The following is a 22,100-nucleotide window of genomic DNA, read 5'->3' as shown; positions in this document are numbered from 1 at the left end:
CATAAATGCGAAGTCCTTTTTGCTGTTGTTTTAATAGAAAAACATTAATTAAAGGATTAAGGAATTCCACAGATTTAATGTTTGAGAGAAGTTTCTTGTTTTAACAGTTTTTATAATGTATAGAGTGTGTTAATTTAAGCTATATGATTATTGCGATCACGAATCAGGAAGTTAGATGAGGTAAAATAAACCACACGTATGAGTTAACATTCTCTTAATTACTGCTTATAGGTGAAAGTGGAATAAATCACAAAATAATTGTTATGTAGCATGACGAAAATGTGACTAGCTTTCAGTGACTAAAACTATGCCCAGACATATAGTTGACTAAAACTTGACTAAACAAAAACACATGACAAGGTTGACTAAAGGTTGGCAAATATGATGCATAGGATGATTTTGTATTTAAGGAAGTAGAATTACAAAAAATACAATTCAGAAACTCATACTGTACATGTACACATACTAATATATATATATATATATACACACATTACATGAATTTACTGTAGTAGTAATATACATTTTGTACCGTCCTGGTCAACAAAAAAAAAAAAAGAAAAAAAAAAGAGAGAACTAATCCACAGAATATGGTTACTGGCATATAAAGCGCGCAGACTGCACTTACCTCTCTGGAAGTGGGCTTGCCTCTGAAGAACTCATGGTTGAGGGAGCTGCGAGGGGGGTCGAACTTTGGCTGCAGAAATATGCATCCATTGGCTATGGCCTCTAAAGGGGCGGGGCCTTCGTACGGAAAGCCAAATCCCAGGAAGAGCTAAGAGAAAATGCAATGGTATAAATTGGTTTAAAGTCTAAGCTAGGGTTGTCAACAGATTAAAAGGTTTTTTTTTTTAGTTTTTTTTTTTTTTTTACATATGATCATTAATCAATAACAACGTGTATGAATATATTATGATGAAGGAAGTCCCCTAAGTAATTGTTCTTATGGTAGAAAATCTCTTAGAATGGAATTTACATTCAGGTCAAGATGAAATTCATATTTTAAATTGACAGTCCTACAATATTATTTAAACTACATTATTACCAGTTTTGCAGGTAATGCATTACAAGTAATGTGTATTATGCAATTAGATTACTTTTTTGACAACGAGTAAAGTAATGCATTACTTTATAAATGTACACATTACTATTTAAGTTACTTTTTTTTTTTTAAGTAATAAATTAAAAAGTAATGTACCATTTTTATTTTTTAAACATTAAAAATTAAACTACTGAATTAAAGTCTCTTCTTCATAACATCACTTGTCACTTGCACACTCATGCATGCGCGGGAACAGACAAAAACTTTCAATAAAAAAAAAAAAAGAGTTATACAATAGGTAAAATAACCCATAATGTTAAGAGATTGTTTGTATGGCATACATAGATCTAGGGGCCAGGCATGTGTATGTTATACGTATATGCTATGTGTTGAGTGCATTACTGCATTAAACACTTGCATAATGTAACTTCTCAGTGAGAGTGAGACAAAATAATGTAAAAGTAATGTAACACTAATGTAATGTAATGTAATGTAAAAAGTAACTGCAAGTTACTAAAAAGTACTGCAATTAGTTACTTTTTAAGGAGTAACAAAATCTTTCCCCAACACTTCTTATCAAAGATTTAAAAGTACATCATGCTAACAGTACCTTAGCCTTTCTCAGAAGCTGCTGTAACTCCTGTTGGGGCAGTAAGCCGTGGTTCCTGACGAATGCTGGCACCTCTGGGGGACGCTGTGCCTCATAGTACACTGTCCCATGGATGTCCATGTAACGGTGTAATATGGTCAGCAACTTCTCCTTACCCTGCATCACCACAGAAAGTGGGGAGAATGGATGAGAATAAGCTGTACACTGTACATTTTACTTGAACAAATCTTGCCTCTGGAAAATCTAGTAAAGAGTATCAGTGTATTCAAGTTTTTATAACTTGGCTTCTGAGTTTTACTGACTTAATATTAACAGAGTAACAGAGTGTATTGTGGCATGAATACATTAAGCAATTGCTTTGTTTTTACTGCTTTTTGCTTTATTTGACAATTGTATTTGCTGTCTTGTGTCAGTATTAGTACAATAAAGAACAAATAAAATTGTTTTGTAATGGTCAGAGTCTTATACATTTAAAAATTAATGTAATGGTTACCATTGTTGTGTTTTGTCTGTTGAATGTTGATGTCTGTGTCACTAAAACAATGTTGATTGTAATATATTGGCACAACCAGAGGGGGATCAACCCCCTTAAATGTTTACTGGTTCACAATAGTGTTAGCAATAAAAGTGTTATAGACCATAACTCAACATCAAATGTAGATTAGTTAGTGGTTTAGAGAGAAATTTGGTATATTTTAAAAGCAACATAGGTATTACTCCACTTCCTGTGAAACCACAAATAACTGTGATTCAAATGAAGTTCCAAGTGCCCAACCAAAGGGAACACGGATCAGCATAATGGTGACCAGCATAATGGTAAATCATTTTAATAAATCAACATAAATAAATTTATGAAGTCAAATAATGTGATATTCTCTCAAAATGTTCAGTTGTATTGACAATTCAACACTGACTTAGAACATAAGCGAAGGCAACTAAGGAGAAAGATAACTGCAGAAGTGGAGGAAATGAGTGAAAAATCAATCATGAGTTGCCCCGCCTCATTTGCTTGACAAAATGGTACTGAATCCAATCAAGTAATCTTTACTTGAGTTTTCTGAGTAACAAAGGCATAGTATGTGAATAGTACAGATTACTAGATTTTTACAATTATGTTCAACAAATTGTTAGACATTAAGTAAACTAAAAAGGGTTGGTTAGAACAACTGTTAGGTTTTACAGTGATAGAAAGACTAGTGTGTCAAGCCCTCCTGGAGAGTCTCTACTTATGAGATGTCATAAATACAGTTAAAGTGATTTTAGAATAAAGTTAATACATCTGGCAATTTTCTGAAAAACACTGAAGGATTGTGGGCCTAATGCAACATAATGAAGTTCATATTATGTGCACTGCATTTAATTGTTGCTTTATCTGTATTTTATCATAGTTCAGTTGCGCAAACCTGTCACCTTTTCTCTAATTGAGTAGTGTTTTCTGGCATGCTGTATAACTGTTCTTCATCAACAGTACGCAAAATACATACAAATTGTGCATTTAAAAAGTGATTGTTTCGCAACTACTGACTTGGGATCAGCACCATGGACAGCACACAAACAGAAGCATGGTTACATAGGGGAGCAGTGAAACTGACTTACAATTAAAACTTCACAGCAGAACTACAAAATCTTATCAAAACTGTAATGCATTTGCATTTGCCTTTGACAAAAAACAAAGAGCCTGATCACATATAACCAGCATCCCAACAGCATTGATTCACTCTCCTTTTGTTGTCCAAAAAAGCCCTCATCAGGGCACAATACTTAATTTCCCTGTGTTTGTATATGCACTTTTTTTTAGTTTGTATTTGTGCATATGTGACCTCAATCAACAAAAACTAAATGGAATGTAATGCTATATACACACTCAGAATGATTGAAGAAAAATATTAAAATAAATAATGCCAAAACACATCAGCATGCATTCATTATGCTGGCAAGATATATGAAAACATATTACAACTTATAGATCACATCTTTAATTATGTATGACTAAAGTCAATTTCACCATCATCTCCACTGAGAGATTATTTCATTTCATACACTAATACTGATTTGAGGCTGTCAGAGTTTGACTGAGAAACATGTAATTAAAATGAGCCTTAGGCTACAATTTATAGGCATATTAAAATCATGTTATACCCAAGAGTAGTGATTTGATTTCTCTTTTCTTGAGAATATTGTTGTTTAGTTTATACTGCCTAACTCAGTTTCTTATGTACAGGTATATGCAATCTAAAGGTCAGATTACATTATGTTTTACTCAATATTAGATATTAAAGCAGCATAGAGTTGATTGACTCTTGATGTTTTATGCTGTCTGCATGAGGGCTATGGTTTGACAAATTAAAAAAGAAAATAAACATATAAGAAATGGTGATTTTTCCCCAATCTGGCCCTTGACCGTACATTTGACATCTCTATTTTTGATGTTGCTATTTTCACATCAGAACAAAGAGATTGACCATGTTCTCTGGACAATAATTAAAGTTCTCTTAGATGTGCAGTTAAAGAGGTCTATAAATTATTTACTTATTTAAATCATTACTCCATTAATAATTCATACATCTCCTCAGGCAAGTGTTACACCTAATTTCTTATATCAAACCATTAAGAGTTGTGGAGGCAAGCGCACTCTCTTGAGAATAAAAACACATTTGGCCTTTTTCCTTGCGCAGCAAAAGAACCTTGACTCTCATGCATGCATTAACAGCACAGTTCTCAAAATGACTAGAAAAGTTCAAAGTTTACCGTCCGGACATTTATGACCGAATGATTCTCGTGTGAACCAAATTGCTTTTCCTATAAGCAGTAATGAATGTGCGATTGAAGAATAAGAGTAACAGATGATGTGCTATTTCAAATAACGGACATTCAGAAAAATCAATGTCGGGCCTCGTTAAGGTTCACATTAAAGATTTCTGTCTGTCTCAGGAAAATCATTGGTAGGTTAATGACATCTCTGTATCGATCTCTGTATGAAAACGTTAGCCCTTACCAGTCAGCCCCAATTTTGGCAAGTGATGCATACATGACATACCCAAAATAAAAAGGTTGCTGCTCATAAGTCATTCTGAATAGACACGTAACCAACATATATTTAGAAAGCCAACTCTTGAGAGTTTACAGTTCAAGACTCAAAATTTTGAAATATGTTATATTTAGCATTTTAGATGAAGCTATGCGCTATCCTTAACGTTACCTAGCATATGCATTCTGTAAACATTCTTTATTCATATGAAAACCCCAAATCGCACGAAAATCACCCACAAAACACATATACTTCAATCATGCATTTATTAGCTTCTTGTTTCAGGTGAAGAGAGATCCGCTTTGTTATCACGGATGTCCAGAATGAGGACGTGTAGACAGGATGCGTCATGCAGAAGAGGTCACGTTGAACCACGTGAGATGATTGACAGCTGTACAGCAAATAATAGAGCTCTGAGGTCAAATCTGACGCAAATCAGGAAGTGGAGACGCACATCTCGCGGTGTTCGCTGTTTGAGCTCTTCAGATCGCATAATTCAGTGGAAAATGAATATAAATGTTATTCTGTATGACGAAATATTTTACTAGCATGTGATAATTAATCATTATTTCTCCAAATATGCGCACCATTGGACTAATAGCCCTGGCGTAAGCTGTATATTATATGTATTTGAGCACAAATAAACCGGAGGAGACGAGAATGAATGTTGTGTGAGTGATGATTTCTATTCAAAATAACGATCGTTACAGATGAATTATTTTGCACTCCTGGCATAAATTAAGAAATGAATGTCACTGCAAACCAGTTAAATCATAAACAGTGGTCAAATATCGAAGCTGGAGTCTTAAACCTTCCTTATGATGCTGAGTTTGTCCAGATCAAGTAAGAGTGTGATGTTTTGACGAGTAATGAATTTTGAACAACAATAATCCGGGATCACCAGTGATCCCTGACGGGTAAGGGGTTTTAAACAGCGCTGAGGATAAAACATTGTTATATAATTCTGTATCAAGCAATCAGTAAATTTAAATTAAACCAATGAAAGCTTATTTGTGAGTCAGCAAGTTGACGTACATGATTCATTCCAATGCCGTTTTCAGAATCTAAATGGAATCTTCTTTTTTTGTAAAACATTTTTATGCATTTGATAATAAGACATTCTGTGTTTTGTATATTGTATTGTTTTCTTGTATGTTATATGTATGCCCCATGATCAAACCACTGTTTAATGTGACCCAGTATGCATTATGTCTCATTTCAAAATGTATGTATAGCCCCAGGGTGTCAGACTGGGGGTAAAACCAGTACTGATTACCAGGGTCCCAAGGGGAGAGAGGGCCCTTGAAAAGTCTGGACTATATTTTATTTTACCTGGATATTTTCATTTCCTAATTAAATTTCCTAATGCATGTCAGATGAAATGTAAAGTTGGTGTATTGGCTGAATAACTTGGTTGATTGACTGACCACATGTTATATACAAAAAAGTAAAGACTATCTAAGGTCTCAAGGTCCCACCCCTTGCTAATGCGCCAAATGGTTTAGTCCATCTGCACGCATTTTGTTTATGTTAGTTAGTTAAGCATCTGGTGGAGCGCAAACTTCTGCTGTAGAAATGTCTTTATCAAAGAAAGCCAAATCAGGCCACCAAAAAAGCAAGCAAAGACAATAGCAGGAAATAAAACAAAATAAGGGGAAACAATTGGTAACTGATTTCTTTTCAAAGAAAGCTGAGCACAAACTAGAACACAAAATCTATAGTGCTGAACTGCTTGAATATCACTGCGATCATTAGTGCTAAGAATGAACTGAGACAACTCATTGAAAGAGCAGAACACTTTCAGATGATAATTTGGTTATACATGTAATCTGAGGTAAAGGCTAAATAAATAAACTGTACACTAACAATGCTGTTTGCATACAACACACCATTATAATGGCCTAATTTGAAACATGTTTAATTTTAAATTAATAGGCTATAATATCTAAAATGAGCAATAATAGGCACAGAGTATTATTATTTTATTATGAATAAAGCATTATAAAAATAAATGTAATCTCAAGTAAAAATAATTTAAGTAAAGTGACTGTGGACCAGAGTATGTTAAGAAAGTCCGAAATGGTGACTTAAGCACATATGGCATTAATATTAGGCTACCTTTAGTGGCATTTACTGGGCGGAAAACTCAAATGTCATGTATAAGCTATCTGTTCGTTTTGTCTTGTTCATTCTGCAAATGAAATATGGCTGAATCAAGTCTTGTTTGGTTATCATACAGTAAGCAGTTTGTTCATGTAGGGATTAGAAAACTAAAATGGTATTTTAAGCTGTTTTATAGCCTACGTTGGGTGTTATATAAAAAAGTATTGTAATATCATTTAGCTTAAACTTAGTAACCACAGTAAAGTAGGCTAGAGAATGTTGGGAAAGGAGGTTTGAAATGTGTGTAGACATATGCACACATGACACATTATCAGGCCACTCTAAGCATTACAGTTAAAGGGATACTCCACTTTTTTTGGAAATAGGCTCATTTTACAACTCCCCCAGAGTTTAACAGTTGAGTTTTACCGTTTTCGAATCCATTCAGCCGAACTCCGGGTCTGGCGGTACCACTTTTAGCATAGCTTAGCATAGATCATTGAATCGGACAAGACCATTAGCATCTCTCTCAAAAAAATGACCAAAGAGTTTCGATATTTTTCCTATTTAAAACTTGACTCTTCTGTAGTTACATCGTGTACTAAGACGGACGGAAAATGTAAAGTTGTGATTTTCTAGGCTGATGTGGCTAGGAACTATACTCTCATTCCTGCGTAATAATCAAGAAACTTTGCTGCCGTACCATGGGTGCAGCAGGCGTAATGATATGACACAGCGCCTGAAAATAGTCCCCAGCTCAGTAACTTCCAACGTGACCGGGAATAAGTTTGTCTAACCTATTAGACCTATTTTCAGGCGCTGCGTCATATCATTACGCCTGCTGCACTCATGGTACAGCAGCAAAGTTTCTTGATTATTACGCGGGAATGAGAGTATAGTTCCTAGCCACATCAGCCTAGAAAATCACAACTTTACATTTTCCGTCCGTCTTAGTACACGATGTAACTACAGAAGAGTCAAGTTTTAAATAGGAAAAATATCGAAACTCTTTGGTCATTTTTTTGAGAGAGATGCTAATGGTCTTGTCCGGTTCAATGATCTATGCTAAGCTATGCTAAAAGTGGTACCGCCAGACCCGGAGTTCGGCTGAATGGATTCGAAAACGGTAAAACTCAACTGTTGGGGGAGTTGTAAAATGAGCCTATTTCCAAAAAAAGTGGAGTATTCCTTTAATTACCCTATAAACATAGGCCTACAGATTCATGTGTACAGAGGCCAGATTATTTTATTGATTTTTTTCTTTGGGGTGAGCGGACATGGGGGCCCATCAGGACTGGGCCCGGGATCTTGCACTACGCCCCTAACCCTGTTTACACCTGGTATTAAGATGCGTTTTGGTTGGGATCACAAGTAGACGAGGGAGACGCATTCCCGTTCACACCTGGTGTTTTAATCCGTCTCTTTTGTCCACTTTCAACCACTTCTGTCCTGATTTCTTCAAGAGGAGGGTCTGTGGGCGAGTAAATGAATGTGTTTTTTCAGATCTTTTGATCTAATGGACAAAAGTTATAAAGTTTAAATCCCATATGACTGGCGCACTTCCCATAATGTTTAGGCATCAAGTCAGTAGGCGGAGAGAAGACAGTCTTTTGTGGCTGTTTGAACACATTCGACCACATGAGCGTTTACTCTACAAAAGCAATCCGTTCGAATGTGTTTTCAACTACATTTACATTTATGCATTTGGCTAGCGTCTAGCGAGTGTTTACATTGAAAAACAATGGGAAAAAAGCACAGTGGAATGGAAAAACGCATTCTGTGTTAAGACTTCTTTCAAAAACATTAAATAATCTTATCGACCCCAAACTTTTCAAGTTCCAGGCCTGGAACTTCCAGGTTTCTCCATGACCGTGGGAACCCTGCTCATCCATAAACTGATGAAAAGATTGTCACGCTCTCACTTAGAGCTGTAAGTGATCCAAGACGGTCGTCAAGAGACTGAAAAATAAATTAGAAATGGGGGGAGGGGGACGGAGGACAAGAGGAGATGATTGTCTTGCCAATCTCTAAGCATACAGTTGTGGTTCTGGGCTGAGTGACACATGCACAATGAGAGCGAGTGGGCTGCTATTTGGCCTGGAGGGAACTGTCAGTGTTTAGGGACTCCACAGCGCAGATAGCTTTAAAATGGCAACCTGTCAAACAAACAGAAATGACAATGCAAACCTCGAGCCGCACAGAGGCAGAGATGGAGACACATTAACACGGCGCTGAAGAGCGCAGCATTCAAAAAACGGCAGGAAAAAACATTCAGGTTAAACGTGGAGACTTCATTTCTCAAAGACTCGGAGCTTTTTCACGGCTCCTGGGATGCATTTTGTTCTCTTCAAAACCAATCTCTGCTCCCGAATGCCCATTGGTTCGAACACACTTTCTGATTAAAGTCTGCTACTTGTCAAGTTTTTTATTTATTTATTTATTTCTTTAGTTGGCGGACGGGTGGGCGCAGTTTCCTCTGGCGATGTTCACAGCCTGTCTCTCTCGATGCTGCAGAATGTTTGCTTTCATCCTTGCTTTGAAGCGTGTTAAAGCAGGCTGATGTTATTTGCTGTCAGCACATCCAAACACCACTTTAGCACAATCACTGTGCCCAACAAGCCATGATAGGAGCCAGGCAATCAATCTCCGTATGTTCTGACAGTTACACGGACTGAAAGCAAGTCTACAGCAGTGTTTTCAAATGCTGAGCAAGGCTGGCGGTCTGACGCTATACTGCGTGATGGTAGAAATGTGTCAGAATTCTGCTCATTTCTGTTAACCGTTCTGTTAACAATTCTGAAAACCTTTGCTTTGACCTGCTATTGTTGGATGCACATGTTCTTACCTTCCACATGCTGGCTTCTTTGCCGTAAACCACAGCCATGTTGTTGACTTTGTCTCTCTGGATGTGGAATCTTTCAGTCTGGTTTAGTTCCTCGGTCACAAAACCCATGAAGGAGTTATCAGGAGTGTGTGCTGGGGGGAAAAAACACAGCAATTCTAATTTCATAAATGCAGTTCCGTACAAGAATTTATTCATTTTGAATAGAATCTTAAATGTTAGAGAGAGAAGCAGCAAACAGAATTGTTTTAAGAATGTGCATTCAATTTCAGTTGTTTTGTTCAGCTTAGATGTAAACAATATGAAGAATAGAATGCAACAGTTGGGTACCGGAAGTAAAAACTTCTCTATAGGAAATACATTTTTTAACAATAAATTATAAACCTTTAACCTAGCCTTACTGTGAACTATGAGGTTGTTAATCAATGGTATTTGCTTCTGTTGAAGATGTCAGCCTGCCTTATTTCAACCTAATTTTAAAATAATTGTTTAACTGTGGAATTCATGCTGACAACTATGCTGTACAGAAAATTCCACCAATCAGAGAGTAGAAACAAGCAAAACGCAATAAAAAATCTCTTTAGCTCCACCCACTCCTATGAACACTGTGAGAATATATGCATATTTTGCAACAAACTTATATAAACCAAATATCTTGTTTATATATATATATATATATATATATATATAATCAACATTTGTAATTGAGTAGTTTTATATTTCTCCATAGTTTTTAATTTGATCATTCTGTTTGCAATGCTTCATGGGATTGTAGTTCTTTCTATGACTTCATTTTCAAAAAAAAAAATTACACAAATTTTAGAATGCTAAGATTCATTTCATAGCTGGTTGGTTTGGTACATGGCTTAAAACACTTTGACAGAGACTTTTTTGAAATTCCTTTGGAAGAAATGAGTGGATAAAAAAAAACAAAAAACAACGCTCCTGAAAAAGTGGGCGGGCACTAATGCACTATTGATTTGTATTCAGTAGAGGACAAAAAAGCACACATGTAAAAAATGTAATTAAAAACAAAAATATCAGCATTTAATTACAATGCACTTATTGTGTGCATACATGTTTTCACATTGTACTTACGTTAAAAAATGCCCACGTTATTTTATGTAACTACATTTCTAATTAATTTCTGTAATTAAATCTGTTTCCTTAACCCTCAATCCACCCTTAAACCCCAACCATATCACCACTAGTCTCCCACCTCAATAGCAGCAAAAGCGTTTTGCAATACAACATGAACACAAGTACATTGTACCTGACCTACTTTTTTTTTATTATTATTTTTTTTAATGTAAGTACATAGTAGTTAAAGACATGAAGTGGTGACAATATCCTTAAAGGTGCTCTAAGCGATGTTGGGTGACGTCACTTCCTGTTGACGTTCGAAGTATTGTCAAACAAAGCGGACGCTAGCTCGACCCTCATCCCGTCCCCGTCCCCGACATTCTTTGTCAGTATGAATACTCGACATATGGACTATTTCCAAAAACATTAGATGATTCTAATAATAAATGTTAATAAATATAAATATTAATAATTGTAATAAATAATGTAATACAATGTAATAAATCAATAAATGTTTATAAATAATACAAATTCAAATTACTGATATTTTTTATTACATTTAATAGATGTCATTTAATAGACTATAGTTAAAGAACATTTCATTTCCTCACAATAGTTTAATTTTGTTTTTATATAAAATTTTTATTCACATTAACAAAGTGGTGGAAATGTTGTTTTTCATGACAAAATTCACATCAGTTTGATGACTGGTACTTTTTTTGACTGCACTGAGCTTTCAGTTCAGGGAAAAACTGCCTGCCTGAAAAAACCCCTCTACAGTAAAGAGATATTTACTGAAAATGCATCTTTGTTTTCAGTCATTCCAATCCATCATCCTGTGTGGAATCTGGCCAATTCAATTCAAATTCACACTCGCAAACTGAAAGGGAACAAATTGTTAAATTCTGAATTTCAGCCAACCCTGTGTCTTGTTATTATATTTAAATGAGGAGCAGTGCCTCAGACGGTCTAGATGCAGATTTGTGCATATGCTGCACAGACCCAAACCCTCTCCAGCTCTGAGAACATCTGCTGCTCTTCTCCTGCTTACAGATGATCTGCGCCTATAGCATCTGCTACCCGAGACACAAAACACTCACCCAAACATGCACTGTTCTTGTTTTCTGCACTGTGATTACTAAATGTCTTTTATTAAATAGCCTGATAAACACATTAGAGGAGCTACTCACCATTTACTTTCTTATTTGTGTTATACTCTTAGAATAAAAGGTTCTATATAGGGTCCGTTTACTGAAAATGGACACTTTTCAAAATGGGTTGCAAAGTGTGTGTTTTTGAAAATTGTACCATTATTGTTTCTGTGTAAACTATAAAAATGTGAACTTGTGAAAACGGTGATGCCATGCGAATGTTTATAACGTGTTCAGTCTATAGGCGCTGAGTGTTACTTTACAAAGTGGCATCTGGCCTGGCATGAATAATACAGCGATTTTAGTCATTTTCACGGATCCGTGTGAACAGGGATCATCACTATAAAAATTTAAATAACCCATTAACCATGAAAGTATTATGCACTCGTGTACGATATAGATATAGATATATATATAATCTTTTTAGCTAAAATAATATACTAAACACTAAAATAATGCAATACTCATTGATTTTACAACATAAGATGTACTGTAACATTCAACCTTAATGTACATAACTGATCAAAAAAAACAAAAACAAAAAACAAACTTATTTAAAGTAAAAATAATGAAATGTGAACTGTCAAAAAAGTGGAAATGTCAGTTTATGGTTATTTTTGCTTTATATAATTTTTTTATGAGATCAAAATGTTTGATACTATTGAAATTTCATAATTTGCGTCACCGATTTCAATATAACAAAAAGTAATACTAGCCTAAGTTGATAAAACAAGAACAAAGAAACTAATTACATTCAACAGGAAAACAAACTAGAACACAGACACAAATGAAATAGACCTACCTGAAAAACTTCAAGCACTAGAAATACTACATCAATTTTGTAAAGCAATCAAATGTATATATAAAAAAACTGAATAGTCTTACAAAAATTCAATCAATAGCAGTGAGAGATTTTCTCTTTTGTTGTTTGATTAACATTGATGACACAGACAGCAGGTTTACTTTAGGTTTAGTGCTGTCACTTTAAAACTTAACACACGGATTCAATATACTGTTACACATGTATTTTTTTTTATCACTGTTTACGTTCACATAAATGACTGTTTAAAAGGATACTTGCAAAGATGGGCATTTTGACATGTAAACATATGTGTATTTAACCATTCAAGCCCAGTTATGCAACAAAAAGAGCTCACATGCTTTATGGGGAGCGGCTTTATGCACGCACATCTCTCAGACAGCGCTCAGAAACCATCAGACAATGTAGCATATAGCGAAATGAGTTATCTTTCATTGCTTATTGCACTTCAATGCTTTGAAACTGTGAATAATAAGCAGTCATAGACTCACGGAACATGGTCATGTACTGTTTGCTGTTGAGGTTCCAGTATCCCCAGTTGGTCCTGTAGCCATGCAGTGTGGCATACTCCTCATTATTATATGCCGGCTCCGTGCCGAAGGTGTCGATCACACGGATGTGGCACCTAGACAGAAAAAGCAAAAGTGTATTTGCACTTCAACCTCAAATCTGTTAATTTTCCAGCTAATGTGCTCACACATCCCATTCCATCGAAGAAAACGCTGTGTTCACATTAGCAGAAATGTTTCCACATTACAATATATGTTTCTCTATACAAGAGAAAATTGCCTCATTCCCAAAGCAGAGAAAGTTTTTTTCCATGCAACACAATGAAAGCAACCAAAGGTAGACAAGCTCCAAAATTAAAAGCACCACAGCAGTAGATCATTTGACTTGTAATGCACAAATCAAATGAACTACCGCTGTGGTGCTTTTAATTTTTATGTCTTCTGAGGCAATATGATAGCTTTGTGTGAGGAACACAGTGAAACTGAAGCCATTAAATCTTTCCCCTCCATTCTAGCTATCAAATCTCATTAATGCAATGATATATGATTGAATATAGATATACTTATAAAATTACTAGCCATTACACATTTGCTGACTTTGTAAATTGTCCCAGAAAAACATGGGGATGATACACTAAAAACTTAAGCTGTTGCAAACACATCAAACTCATTCTGAAAAAAAATAATAAATAAATGATGTCAATACTTGCAGTGATGTTAGGTTTAAAGTGCTGTTTATTTACAGTGCTCGAGAGGTGAAACAGTCCCAGAAAAAAAATGACCAAAGCTATATACAAAAGTAACAAACAAAAAGAAAAATGGCAAAAAAAAAGCACAAAAAGAACAAAGAAAAGATATATACACACACACATTTGTCAAGAGGATAAGGAATTGCTCCCGGCACTACAGTTGCATGGTTAACTGACATCATACACTAGTTTGGGGCTCCTTTTTATAGTCCACGACCCACCCCTTTAGTTAAAACCATTGCAAACATTGGTGAGGTAAGTAAAAAATTAAGTATGTACATTTTTCCAATATCACATAAATATGCACACCAACACTGACACTACTTATCCAGGCCACAGGGTGGTGCTCGGGTCTGGCCAGCTGATGGAGAATACACAACACGAAAGACCGGCATCACATCATGTGAGTATTAATGTAACAAACAAAACGAAAATCAAAAGAAACAAAATACAACTTAGATATATGTGTGTTTTTATGTGCAGCGTGGATTTCTGTCAGGGATGGAAATGGAGTGGATATGTTTGTGTGTGTGAAAACCAGCGTGCTAATGCCGTGTGTGTGCACCCACATCGCCCCAGCAGGGAATGGAGGAACGAGTTAAGATGGGGTGTGTGTGTGTGTGTGTGTTTAAGTGCTACGCTAACAACAGGGACAGGTCACTCTGTCACATCACCTCCCCCCTCTCCAGGCCGTAAACTGACCGGATTCCGAGACAGGTAGTTGGTTATTTTGTTTAGGGGTCCAGGTTGATGTCTGACCTTAAACTGGTAAGGTTGCAGGGAGAAATACCATCTGGTCACACAAGAATTATGATTTTTCTTCATGTGAATCCACGTCAGGGCTTGGTGATCTGCCTCTAGGATAAACTCTCTCCCCAGCAGGTAGTATCTGAGACTCTCCAAGGTCCACTTGATCGCCAGACCTTCCTTCTCCACTGTGGAGTACCAGGTTTCTCTTGGCAGCAACTTCCTGCTCAGGAACGCAATGGACCTCTCTTTGCCTGCATCTTCCTGGGCCAGGACTCCAATTCCCACAGCAGAGGCGTCTACCTGAACGATGGACTCATTTGTAAAATCTAGACTTTTGAGGACTAGGCCAGAACACATCTGCTCCTTCTTCCTGCTCCTGCTTCACACTCCTCAGGTCCAGATAACCGATTTCTTGACACTCTTGCAGAGCAGGTTGGTCAACGGGACGGTGGTGGAAAATAAATTGGGGACGAAGCGTCAATACCACCCCATCAGTCCCAAGAAGGAACGGACCTCCTTCTTTGTTTTCAGTCTTGGGCTGAGTCGAACAGCTTCTACCTTGTCCACTTGAGGTTTTAGCTCTCCATTTCCCAGGTGGTAACCAAGGTAGTTGGTCTCTGACTTTGTCCACTCGCATTTAGCCACGTTTAAAGACAGGCCAGCCTCTTGGATCTTGCTCAGGGTCTTTTTGAGGTGTAGAAGATGGTCCTACCAGGTCGCACTGTATATGACAAAATCATCCAGGTATGCTGATGACCACTCCTCACAGCCTTGGAGGACTTGGTCCATCAATCGTTGGAAAGTTGCGGGTGCTCCATGCAGCCGAAAGATAGGACTGTAAACTGATATAGCCCCAGCGGGTTCCGGATTGCAGTATTGGGTCTGGACGCCTCCTTCAGGGGTACTTGCCAATACCCTTTACATAAGTCCAAGTTTTTAATGTACCTGGCTTAGCCGATCATTTCCAGAAGATCATCAATGCGTGGCATTGGATATGCATGAAATCTTGACTGAGCATTCAGCTTTCTGAAGGCAATGCAAATGCGTAAGGTGTTGCCTTTTTCCGGGACAATAACAATTGGGCTGCTCCACTAACTCTTGGAGGGTTCAATAACTCCCAACTACAGCATTGTCTCGATCTCTACCTTCAGGGGTGCCACCAGCCTCTCAGGAATACGATATGGCCACTGTCGTGAAGGTGTCTAATCCAGAAGGTAGATTTGGTGTTGTACCAGGTTGGTACACCCAGACCTCAGATGGTCTCTCATCTAAAGGACGTACTGGACAATGCCCTTGTCAGACTTTGTCTCCTCTTCAGACAAAGTGGCCTCTCAGCTTTTCCGCAGTTGATGAGAGACTGCCTAGACAGCAACAGGGGAAGGCCCAAGAGAACCTTCGACTGGCACAAAAGGCACAGAATACTTGATATAACCAACACGCCAGATCCCGAGAACTGCATCCTAGACAAAATGCTAATATGCCTCTGTAAAGGGAATCCGCTGCATCCCAACTAAGTGTTACTCTGATTTTTGGGAGGTAAACAAGTTTAAGGCTTAAGATCACAAACAAAATCACTTTAATGCATCTCTATTTCATTATTGAACCCACTCATTGAAGGACAACTCTTCATGTAACAGAACATAGAGTCACCGTGAACTCACAGTGAGATTGATGGTATGACCAAGTCAATAAAGAGTAAACAAAATTATAAGCCAAAAAGAAATTTAGGCTGACCAAGGAGATACAACAATATACATTTACTTTTCAACTTTAAATCTTGACTAGCACGAAACAATCTGGCAATGAATGATAGGAGGATGAGAGCATAAAGACTCAAAATCATGAAATCAAAAGAAGAATTCAGAGAAGGCTTGGGAGAAAGTGCTGTGGTCAGATGAGACCAAAATTGAGCTCCATGGCATCAACTCAACTCATTGTGTTTGGAGGGAGAGAAATGCTGACTATGACCCCAAGACCACCATCCCTACAGTCAAGCACGGAGGTGGAAACATTATGCTCTGGGGCTGTACTGTATTGAGAGCTGATGGCAGGGCCGTGCACAGACCTTTTGAGGGGCATGTGCTGAAACTAAAAAAAAGGGCACCCCACCTCCCATTTTCAATAACACAAAATAATAGTCTCAAAAGCTTTAGATTTATTCACGATTAATAACAACCATAATAATAATAATATAGATAATATAGATAAACATGTTTTAAGGGCTTCTTTAAACCTAACAGCAACCTTCTGTGAGCCAGGGATGTTGGTCTCTTATTCACTACACTTTCTCTAAAATAAGCCAGCAATAAAAAAATTAAATAAAAAAAATAGTGTGAAAAGTAGGCCTACAGTTGCAGTGAAAAGCATTTCTGAAGGATCACGTGACACTGAAGAGTACTGAACTGGAGTAATGATGCTGAAAATGCAGCTTTGATCACAGAAATAAATTACATTTTAAAATATATTCAAATAGAAAACAGTTATTTTAAATTGTAAAAATATTTCACAATATTACTGTTTTTGCTGTATTTTGGATCAAATAAATGAAGCCTTGGAATGAATTAAATCGTGAATTACATTGTGCATGATACAATATAAAGATTTCACAGTGATCTTCTGTAATGTTTTTTTTTTTAAGTCACTACTACAATATTACTGTAGTAAAACCATGTGAGGACGAGCGGAGAGTATAGAATAGGCTATAGATTAAAAAATTAGCTAGATAATACGTGCATATTAACAGCCTTGAATTAACCATAACATGATTAGTCTAAATGTTAATAAATTAAGTGTATCAGCAATCATAAATCAAAGAAGAAATGTCTTACGTCTTAGAAATATATGTTACCTAGGTGACGAGGATCACTCGTAGCTTTGTGTAAGTTCCAGTACGAAACAGCGCGGGGGCGCACCTGTTATTTTTCCGATGGTAAAAACAAATTATATGTTGTTGTGTTACTTATCATCAGTATATAGTTTTTGACCAGCGAATGTGTGCAAATGTGCATTTTTTGTCCGTCATTAAAACGGCGCCAGCGGTATCACATTACATTTTCATCAACAGGTTATAAACTAGTTTGTTGTACCTATATGGGCGCTCAGTTTTTCCTGCTGTAAAATAAATTTGGCCAAAATCGCATTTTATAAAAGATGAAATCCTACTGTATGCACGCACAGGCTATTTAAGTGTCTATGTATTGGCTATGACTAGATGGCAAATGCTAGCCGTACCTCTCAGTCTCAGGCGACAACCCACATGTCTCAGTGAGTCAGACATCAAATAAATAAAATACTAGCCTTTATAGACATAGTGTTTAGTAGTAGCCTACTTATTCAAACAACAAGATATTTATTTACCCTTCGCAAAACTTCGTTCAGCTGCTGTCTATTGTGCGGCTGCTGTGGAACTTCAGTTGATTCAGTGAATATAGAGGGGGCGGAGTTATCAGCATACTGACAGCTTGAGGATCGAATACGATTTACACAAGTTCATTTTAAGAACTTTCATTGGCTAAATATTTGTAAAACAGACAGACAGACGTAAATGGTAACCAATAGCATTGATTTAAAAAAAAATAAAAATAAAATAAAAACACCACCCAAAAAAGGGCACTTCAGAGTGTAAGGGCAAAAAGGGCATGTGCTCTGCACAGGTTGAGCCCTACCTGTGCACGTGCCTGGCTGATGGACAAGGCCATGTACTGTAAAATCTTGTACGAGAACCTCCTTCCTTCAGCCAGAACACTGCCAACAAGGGTTTCTCCACCAAGTACTAAATTATGTTTTGCTTGGGGTTCAAATGCTTATTTCACTCACTGAAAACAAATCAATTTATAATCTATACATAACGTGTTTTTTCTGGATTGTTTGGCTGATATTCTGTCTCTATCAGTTCAAATAAACCTACCATAACAATTATTGACCCTTCATTTTATTTTCCGAATTATTTTCTCCACTGTATGTCTATATGGTAGTATACACTTAAAAGTTGACAAAAGTTTTAGAATTAAAAATATAAAATTAGTTTCTCTTTCTCAAAAAAAAAAAAGAAAGAATTATCAGTTAGGACAAGGAGCAGGAATTCTGCATTCCATTCAACACGGAACGTTGGAAGATTCCAACTTTCTTCAAAATGCAAAAGAATTAAAGTTTAGAAATTCCTACATGATAATAAAAGCTGTTTGCAGGCATAGGAGTAAATTAGCTTTTCTGTAAATAATTTTACACCTGCGAAACAAATGCTACCACAGTACAGCATCATTAATCTCTGCTCAGCCAGAGGTTCAAAAGACAGAAAGGCAGCTCAGTTTTTGTAACAGAGGCTCAAACTGACCTGTGCTGTCTAAAGGAAAGGCCCATGTGCTGTTTCATCTGCTGCAGGCCGTGGTAGTCTGTATAGATAAGGTCAAAGGACAACGGGCCAATCAGAGGACAGCTTCCTCTTCCTGGAGGCACGCCAAGTGACCTAAAAGTTAAGAAAGAACAAGTTTTGACACACTGAAGCAGTTTAATTTGAAAGTTCGAGGGCAGTCATCAATACTAATGGAACTTTTCAGTCCTCTGCATTTCATGCATAATGACGCAACTCATATTTACTTGCTGTGGTGCAATATAGATATTTGAGTGAATCTGTGGATTTCATGTACATTATGTGCATTCATTTAAGGATTTTTTTGCACCAATACAGTATCAGACTTTGCTATGTTTCACTCGTTTCACTTGAAACAGGCCTTGTGAGAGAATGGGCTTCCGCTTGCGCTCGAAACAGTGATTAATTTAAATGATTTAAATGTTAGTGCATATTAGTTAAAGACACCTCCGTAATATAAAGTGGGACCATATATCCTTTAGTTAACTATAAATGTTTTCACTTTAACCATATTTCAAAGACAACAAAAGTAATTATGAAATGAGATATAAAGATGTACTTTGTACAAAAAAAAAAAAAAAAAATTGCTATGTATATTCTTATAAAATATATTACGACCATAATAAGTTTTCATGGGACATTCATGGGACATAAGACATAGACAATGATTTTTATACTGTACAATGTAATATTCTATTCCTTTACACTAACCCTACCCCTAAACCTAACCATCACAGACAATTTTCTGCATTTTTACATTTTCAAAAAACATCACTTTGTATGATTTATAATCTGAATTTCTTATGGGGACAAAAAAAAAAAAAAAAGTCCCAACAAGAACAAGGATACCCCATAAACTAGGGTATACCTGAATCTCACACACACACGTGCAGGAAGTGAGTGTGATGAGTGCACCTTCTTCTCTCTGCTGGAGATCATTTGTCAGTTGGGAGAGTTTCTCTGGGATGGTCCTCCAGGGATACTGGAGCTGCCAAACCCAAAGCCTCTGGTGTTTCTGAGCAGATGCTTCAGCAGAGAATGTGTAAGACGCCACATTTCTGCTACTAAACTGGCGTCTGATATTTCATTATGAATTCTGGAATGGTTTCACCCACCCACATCTTTCATACAGAAAATGGGAAAAGAGCAAATAAACTCATCTCAGTCATATGCAGGTTGGGCTCCACTAAAATTCATTTCCGAATACCGAAGGTTTTTAATCTTATTTCGATCTGAAATGTCAAAATTTGACCGCCTTTAACCGTAACACCCGGGGTTTAATAGACAATAATGGAAAGACCTTTTTTTAAAAAACAATTCCCAGTTAATTTATGCAAATCCTCAGGCATAGGTAAAGCTTTTTTTAGATCCTGGTCTGCAAATCTTCTATAAATGTCACCACTGTAAGTGAGGTGGTCTTTTGCATAAACCAGGTAACTTTGTCCAAAGCAACGGATTTAACCGTGTAAAACTAGGAGCTAAAATACATGTAACATGATCGAGTGTGTTTGTTCCACACGGCCGGTGTGAAATCAGACATCTTGAAGATGTTTTCGTTAAAATAGGCTCCTTAGGCTGTAAATAGACAGGGAGCTGTTTATTAGATTCAATTAGTTATAGATGGACATTTTTTGTGACTGTTGTTATGTGTGTTTGTTAAAGGGATAGTTCACTTTGAAATACATTTTTGATATGTTTTAGCTTACCTCAAGGGCATCCAAGATGTAGGTGTCTTTGTTTCGGCAGTAGTTTCAATTTTGATATTTTTAGGTCAAACCGTTCTTGTCTGTCAGTCATATAATGCAGGTCGATGGTCACTGTCTCAAAACACAAGCACAGAGTCAAAATTAAAACAATTCCCCATCGTCCAAATGAAACAATTCCCCATCATAAGTACACATTGATGGCCTAAGACACGAAACGAGCGGTTTGTGTGAGAAAACGAACAGTATTTATATCGTTGTTATCTCTTGAAAACAGCACACGTCCAAATGATCTGACGGCGCGGGCGGGTATAGATATATACATAGATGTCGCCTTGGCTACGGTTTCGTTCCAATGAACTGCAGTAGCGAAGGCGACATCTAGTGTATATTTTGGACCCGCCAGCGGGCGGGTATAGATATATACACTAGATGTCACTTGGCTACGGTTTCGTTCCAATGAACTGCAGTAGCCAAGGCGACATCTATGTATATATCTATACCCGCCCGCGCCGTCAGATCATTTGGACGTGTGCTGTTTTCAAGAGATAACAACGATATAAATACTGTTCGTTTTCTCACACAAACCGCTCGTTTCGTGTCTTAGGCCATCAATGTGTACTTATGATGGGGAATTGTTTCATTTGGACGATGGGGAATTGTTTTAATTTGGACTGCATACTGCATTATATGACTGACAGACAAGAACGGTTTGACCTAAAAATATCAAAATTGAAACTACTGCGGAAACAAAGACACCTACATCTTGGATGCCCTTGAGGTAAGCTAAAACATATCAAAAATTAATTTCAAAGTGAACTATCCCTTTAAGGTAGTTTTTTCTCACACTCAGAGTCAGATATATCCACTTTAGAAACACCTACAATAACCAACTTTTCCAGTCTTATACTATTATACTATATTCTGAAGGCTTTTACAGAGGGATTTGTTGATTTATCATTCCTGTCCTGAGTTATAGGTCCATTTACTCCAAAAATGGCGAAAATAGATTTTTTTTTAAGGCTATTGTCAGTATTCTCTAATTTACTAAAGCACAAAATAAGATATCCAGAATCCCCTCAGTAAAAGCCCTTTCATCTAATATGTCAACAAATAGAACCAAGAATTTTAAACCTGGTCCTTTCCAATTTCCAGATTTAGTTTTTGGAAATGTATGCAAATGAGCATATATTTAAGTATATAAGGCCTCATTTGCATATTAAAACATTAATTTACACAAAACTTGTAATACATTATTTTCTTGTTTATGCCAGAAATAAACTGGAGACCGTAGTGATTAAGTTCTTAAGTACTTAAGAAACATAGTCATGAAATTGAACT

At 36.7% G+C, this 22,100-nt stretch overlaps 1 protein-coding gene across 1 annotated transcript in view; it reads right to left on the bottom strand.

Moving 5' to 3' along the window:
• Positions 1 to 22,100, bottom strand: part of mgat5b (alpha-1,6-mannosylglycoprotein 6-beta-N-acetylglucosaminyltransferase B) — a 144,058-nt gene that overhangs the window by 12,166 nt on the left and 109,792 nt on the right. Inside the window, exons 9-13 of the mRNA XM_084417050.1 lie at positions 19,021 to 19,152; positions 13,171 to 13,304; positions 9,629 to 9,759; positions 1,653 to 1,808; positions 629 to 775 (exon numbers count right to left, since the gene is read on the bottom strand). Coding sequence (XP_084273176.1) covers positions 629 to 775; positions 1,653 to 1,808; positions 9,629 to 9,759; positions 13,171 to 13,304; positions 19,021 to 19,152 — 700 coding nt within the window. The remainder of the gene's footprint in view (positions 1 to 628; positions 776 to 1,652; positions 1,809 to 9,628; positions 9,760 to 13,170; positions 13,305 to 19,020; positions 19,153 to 22,100) is intronic.

The sequence above is a fragment of the Rutilus rutilus genome (genome assembly GCF_951802725.1).
Source record: "Rutilus rutilus genome assembly, chromosome: 1".
Lineage (NCBI taxonomy): Eukaryota > Metazoa > Chordata > Actinopteri > Cypriniformes > Leuciscidae > Rutilus > Rutilus rutilus.
This window is presented reverse-complemented; position numbering and strand designations above follow the sequence as displayed.